This window comes from Monopterus albus, unplaced genomic scaffold, assembly GCF_001952655.1.
Source record: "Monopterus albus unplaced genomic scaffold, M_albus_1.0 scaffold320.1, whole genome shotgun sequence".
NCBI classification, from domain to species: Eukaryota; Metazoa; Chordata; class Actinopteri; order Synbranchiformes; family Synbranchidae; genus Monopterus; species Monopterus albus.
Genome location: NW_018128200.1, coordinates 442,995 through 449,839, shown reverse-complemented (window position 1 = coordinate 449,839; position 6,845 = coordinate 442,995). Strand labels below are relative to the sequence as shown.

At 38.6% G+C, this 6,845-nt stretch overlaps 1 protein-coding gene across 4 annotated transcripts in view; it reads left to right on the top strand.

Moving 5' to 3' along the window:
- The window catches only part of thada (THADA armadillo repeat containing), a 216,528-nt gene that overhangs the window by 132,163 nt on the left and 77,520 nt on the right, over positions 1–6,845 (top strand). For all 4 annotated transcript variants that reach the window (XR_002276928.1, XM_020624135.1, XM_020624136.1 and 1 more), the window contains exon 31: positions 1,448–1,530. Coding sequence is in view for 3 of the 4 variants with exons in the window: in XM_020624135.1 (XP_020479791.1) it covers positions 1,448–1,530 (83 nt within the window). In the remaining variant the exon portion in view is untranslated. The remainder of the gene's footprint in view (positions 1–1,447; positions 1,531–6,845) is intronic.

Here is a 6,845-nt window from a genome sequence, read left to right as displayed (position 1 = left end):
ATAATAATAATAATAAAGAACAGGATAACATAGTGTGGATGCTTGTCAGCATCCATACAATAATAAAGAACAGGATAACATAGTGTGGGTGCTTCACTTCCACACAATAATAAAGAACAGGATAACAGCATCCACACAATTACTTGTTAATTCCATGATTACAGGGGGGCATCTCGTGATGGTTCGACATTCTTGGCTTTAGGGATTCTCCACGAAGCACCCATAAACACATCACTGCCCTGTTCAACAGCTTCTCGTACAAACTGCTGACCCAGTAACAACATTCACTTTTTGTTCAGGTTGTCTGCGCTTAAATGACCCACATGCATCAACCAATCACGGCCACATGCAGAGGAGTAGTGCTGAAAAGGTTCTTTGTTTAGTTTATTAGTTAATGAGCAGCAATTTTGTTTTGTTTACTTTTCTTATTTTAATTTATAAAATCTTTTCTATTAATAATCCTATAAAAATATTTTTTAAAACTAGGACAGCCTCACTGTTATTGAAACCTGTGGGGTGACAGTGGTCAAGCAGTCGTCTCCCAACCTGAAAGTTGAAGGTTCAAATCTTGGTCCCTGCAGTCCACATGTCGAAGTGTCCTTGGGTAAGACACCGAACCCCCAAGTTGCCCGTGATGGTCGTGCGTATGCACACAGCGGCCTAGGGCCCTCGGCTCCAACCAAAATTTCTTTGTACATGTCACAATTTTACAATGACAATAAAATAAAGCTGCTTCTTCTTCTTATCAGGAAGGTTTGAATACTTTTAAAATCTGACTTGTTTGGGGTTTTGATGTGTTGAGCCAGACCACATCTCCTATGTTGATTACAAGTCTGCAAAATAGGTTATTTTTCACTGAAGATGCTGACATGTCACAGTAGGAACATCTGCATTTGCCACTTCAAGACCACAATGGGAGGTCTAATCAGGGGATGAATAATGACATCGGGACCAAGAGATCACACTTAGAAGACCCACACAACCAAAAGAATCACTGACTAACAAATGTCCACTGACCTAATTTAATATTTTGTGGTAAGACAAGAGCCTGCCTATGATCTTAACAGAAACTAGATAAACTATGACTGCAGGCTGCTGTGTTATCTCTTTAAGTGCTTCAGGAACATTTAAGGAGCCTCCTGAATAAAAGGGAGCTGTCATTGTAAAAGATTCTTTAGCATGAACTTTGTGTTTTTCCCAACAAATAAATTCCAGAACAGAATTTAAAAAAACTTTATTTTTCTGAGGTTAAACAGATGATTCACTGTGGCAACCCCTAACGGGAACAGCCGAAAGAAGAAGAAGATTTTTCTGAGGTTAAGCTGATTATATTCAGCTCTCTGTGCTGCATCAGATTACAAACTGCTTATCCAGGGTTCATTTGTTGAATAGTCAAAAGAAACATTTATGTTTTGTTTTCTCTCTCTCTCTCCCTCTCTGTTTTCAGACAGAATAGCTGTGTGGTGACCAGAGGAGCCTTTCTGGATGTGTTGGTGTGCTTGTGTGGGCCAAAGATCAGCCTCCTGGAAGGTGAGTCGTTACTATGTGGTCACTGCATTTCTTTCACTTTTTAATAAAGAACTGCCAAAATACACAGGGCAGGGCACAAAATTAACATCAGTTTCTGATGTATCAGGCAGAACCCCTGTAACCGTGGGTTGATGCACGTACAGTATGTGTCACCGTGGTTGCCAGATGATCTTGCATAAATATACAGTATAAGAGCTCCACAGACAGTTCAGGACTGCTTGTCTGACACCTCAAGATCAGCTGGTTAAAACAAACAGTGGTTAAGTTGTAAATTCCTAGTGAAATCAAATATTTGCAATTATAAATTCCACTTGTTGGTCCACCATGCTTTCACACCACAGATGAACCGCATCAGAGGTCGCTTCACTTGAATCTCATGACTTTTTTTTTTTTTACAATGAGGAAAGGATGGCATGGCAGAGAGACCAAGCAGATTTCAGTGGATGTAACATTCACCACCAGTCAAAAGTTTGGATACACTTTCTCATTCAGTTCATTGGGAAATGTCTCAAACAGTGGGCTGGTGGTGCATGTTAAAATGTAAAATATGTGTGTATTTGTGCTGTACTGAATTTTTGTACTTGGTGGTTAAGTAGATAGTAAAATTCATTCATTAGAAATCTTTAAGAATGATAAGATCTCATAAAATGCTTTCTGGTAAAATAACAGTAATACTAAACAAAAACCTTTAGTTGATTCAAAACTGAAAAATATTTATTATCGCCTTATATTTGCTGGAAAATGCTTGAACATTGTTGGTCTTTGCTTTTGAAATTGATGATGTTTTTGATGGTCTTTTTGCTGATGTCAGCCAGCTGCTGTGAAGTTCATCAGCTCAGTCTGCAGCAACTGTTCCCTCCATTTGCTATGAATGGGACTTTTAATGCTTCTGCTTCTAAAAAGACAACCCCTCGACATTTGTAGTGTTGTTTTTGGCAGCCTGTTTTAATTTTAGTTTTAGTCTCGTGTTTGTGTGAAGCTGTCATTTTAGTTTTTATTAGTTTTAGTCACATTCATACTCTTTTTAGTCTAGTCAAGTTTCAGTCAACTAAAAGTCTGAGCATTTTAGACTTATTTTAGTCAGAATTATCCATGACTATTTTCATCTAGTTTTAATCGATGAAAACTGATGACATTTACAGTAGTCTAGTTTTAGTCAATGAAAATTGTATTTTAGTCTCTTTTTAGTAATGCAGTTCTATTTAATCCAGTCAATATAGTATAAGTACCTGGTAGTATAGACGAAACCAAAATTTTCTTTTAGCCAAACCCATTTCAAACAAGGTTATCTAATTATATTATTGTTACCTTATAGACTCAAGAATACATCCATTCCAGACACGGAAGACGCTCTGATTTGAATGTGCAACATTTATTTTACCAACCAAACATGTTAGAAGTACACACACATACATTTAAATAAAATAAATAAAATATTGTTTCTTCTTTTTCTCCCAAAGATGAACCCTGGCTGGCTGGCCGGCCATTGGTCCCTTTCTATGTGTCAGACTTAACTTTGTTTGTTGTCATCTTCTAAATAATGCCGCGAGTGGGGCTTAAGGAAGTGATGTTGCCTGCGTCTGCGCAGTGCGACCTGATGCAGCCCCTGAAGCGAGACACAGGAAACAGAAATACTGCAAAATAATAACGAGATGAAATAATGTTATAACATTTCGTTTCGTTTCGTTTTGGTCAACGAAAATGAAGAGACATTTTAGCATAGTTTTTATTTTGTAAACCACATTTAGTGTCTTTTTTTTCATCAACAATATTGCATTATACATTTAATTATAGTCATCGTGACATGACCAGCATTTATGTTGCGTCTCGTCTTGTTTTCATCACATGATAAAGGTTCGTTGACGATGATATTTAGTCATAATTTTCATTGACGAAAGCAACACTAGACGTTTGCGGGCGAGGCTGTCCCCTGTGCTCCTCATTTAGATGGATTGTTGACAGAAGTCAGCTTCACATCTCAAGTAGTTCAGAGAAGTCCCCGGCAAGTGTGTGTGGGGGTTTGCATCTGTGTATGTAGTGTGGTTGTGTGCACAGACTGGCAGGGGTCTTCACAGTGGGGAATGTGAAACTGAAGGCAAGTGGTCTCTGGCAGATGGTGGGATTGTGCCTATGACCTAGTTTATGGAGGAGTCCTGTACGATGGGGGGAGTGGTCTTTTGGTTTCAGTCGGCCATGTGCTGAACACGTTTGCCTTGACAGTTGAAATACCAAGGATTTCTCAAAACAAGCCTGTAGATGGAGGACCTGGTTTGGCTCTGGTCCTTACATAACTAAATAAGCACCCTCTCACTATTAGACCTCCAATGCCTCCCTGTTATTATCATAAGTCTGTCCTTGGCTTCATTTTTCACCCTCTCTCTGCTGGTGTTTAAGTCCGTAGTCAATGGTTTTCTCTTTTCCATTCACCCGCTCGTTTCCTGTTGAATGCTTCGGTCAAATAAGATGTCAAGTTCAAAAGCCACAGATTGTTCATTTGAAAACAGCAGGCTGTTAAAGTCCCTGGCACCAGGGGTAGATGAGCTGGCTTTTTCAATATCTTTTTCCCTTTTAACTGGCACCCCGCTTTAAGTAAGGACTTTGCATTTACCAGCCAATTCCTCACCGACCATTGCTTCATCTCCGCCTCTGCCAGTCATTTGTTTCACTGCCAGTAAAGTGAGAGGGGAATTAGAAAATGAGACTGGCACACACGGAGAGAAGAAAAGCACACAAAAACGTTTAAAGTCGTAATGAATTTGCTTTAAATGGAGGTTACATTAGTGTGGTAGCTGGTAATGATGATTAAAATATGATGTTATCACGATCACTATGCATATGTCTGAGAATTTAGAATTAACCTAAATTCATTTCCTAGTACACTTTCAATTTTAGCAAATCTGTTTTTTCTGAAAAATGACTCTTCTGTATACAAATTCAATTCTCAAGGTCAGCTTAAAGTTACACGGTGAAGTATTGGACTATCAGTAGTGCTATAGATCCATGTTTTTATGAATGGATCCTCATGTGGTTTTTACAGTGCCTTGCGAAAGTATTCGGCCCCCTTGAACTTTGCGACCTTTTGCCACATTTCAGGCTTCAAACATAAAGATATAAAACTGTAATTTTTTGTGAAGAATCAACAACAAGTGGGACACAATCATGAAGTGGAACGAAATTTATTGGATATTTCAAACGTTTTTAACAAATAAAAAACTGAAAAATTGGCCGTGCAAAATTATTCAGCCCCCTTAAGTTAATACTTTGTAGCGGCCAACACAAACTAGACTTTTTCAGTAATTTGTTGCTTTGCTTTCCTTCATCAAAAGGACCTAAACAATTGTTAACCTCAGCTCGAAAATGATTTTCAGAACTCAAAGATCTCCGGTACAGCCTAACACTAAACAATTCCTCATGATCTGCCTCTGCAGGGGTACTAATGCCATCGGAGCCACACTGTATAAAACAAATACATGAAACGATCGATTTAATTCATGTAGACTGATGAATGCACTTTTGACTGTTTTGGCATTTTGTGATGTGACTTTGTGGTGTTGGGTGCCTTTAATCCTTGTGTATTTCATCTCACTCCAACAGTGTGTGAATACATTTTATATACTTCTGTTTGCAGGAGTGTGTGTGTGTGACAGACAAATAACATATGTACAATAGGTCAGAACAAAACTATCTGCCCAGTTAATGTAATTGTAATATGATCGTTAAATTGGCTCATGGATAGATGTTAAAACGAACCACCCTGTTGTTTATCTGTATTCAATGGCCCGTGAGTCAAAATTCACACCTAAAGTCATTCAAATGAATCATCATTAGCGTGGAAGGAAAATACTTAAACAAGTCTCACTCATCCACTAACATGAATTAGCGAATTGCGTGTTTGCTTAACTGCAACTAACAAAACGAGGATGTAGGTAAATATTGAAATTCCCTTCGATTGGTGGCCAGTCTGTAAAGCACCGGGTGAGCAGGCGCTCCCTATTGATGAGCTTCAGCTAATCCATCGCATTTCCCTGTAAATAGCTTTCTGCATGAGAAAGAGACCCCCCCCCCCCCCCCAGGTGTTAGAATGGCCAAGTCAAAGTCCAGACCTGAATCCAATCGAGAATCTGTGGACAGAACTGAAAACTGCTGTTCACAAACGCTCTCTATCCAACCTCACTGAGCTCGAGCTGTTTTGCAAGGAGGAATGGGCAAAAATTTCAGTCTCTTGATGTGCAAAACTGATAGAGACATACCCCAAGTGACTTACAGCTGTAATTGCAGCAAAAGGTGGCGCTACAAAGTATTAACTTAAGGGGGCTGAATAATTTTGCACGCCCAATTTTTCAGTGTTTTATTTGTTAAAACGTTTGAAATATCCAATAAATTTCGTTCCACTTCATGATTGTGTCCCACTTGTTGTTGATTCTTCACAACAAATTACAGTTTTATATCTTTATGTTTGAAGCCTGAAATGTGGCAAAAGGTCGCAAAGTTCAAGGGGGCCGAATACTTTCGCAAGGCACTGTATATCATGTACGAGGATGCACACACACACACACACACACACATACACACACACACACAAAGTCACACTGTGGTCATTTCTGCCAACAGTTTCATTCTGTTCCACTCATTGACAGTTGGTGATGGTAATGTGCCAAGAAACACAACAGCCCTCCAAGGGAGGAAGAAGAAGACTAAACTAGCAAACAATGGCTTGAAAATGTTTTTAATGAGGAAGAAACGTATTTGTTGGACTTCCAGGATTCACTCAGTGTATTCTAGTGAGAAATTATTAATGTAAATATAAATTTGTTCATTTACAAGAAAGCTATAGAGAGCATCTTTAAGTTAATACGAGGCTTTGGCGGTCTAGACAAAAAAAAAAAAAAATCCAGTGTGTAGTTGCATGGACTCCAGATTTACTGCAGTTTTGTTAATATCCCTTTGAAAGAGCTCAGCAAATAATCGCTGTCTGGGACAGTGTGAAGGGGAAGTTTGATTTGATTTGATTTGATTTATTCTTTCAAACATGTAACAACAGTCAATATGTCAACACACATAATTCCACACATATTCACAAATATATTTTCAATTTGCTTATACCTAGTACATGCTTGAACGGAGTAGGAAGAAGTTAGACTTATCTAGTCCTACCCCCTAACATCATATTATCATCATTGGTTTGCAAGCAGTATTACTACATGGATAATTTTGTTCTACACCACTCTAGTGATATACTAAAAACACCACACTCCCAATGTTACACCTGATTAATCGTTAAGCCTGTTCTTGCCCATATCTTGATTGACACATAC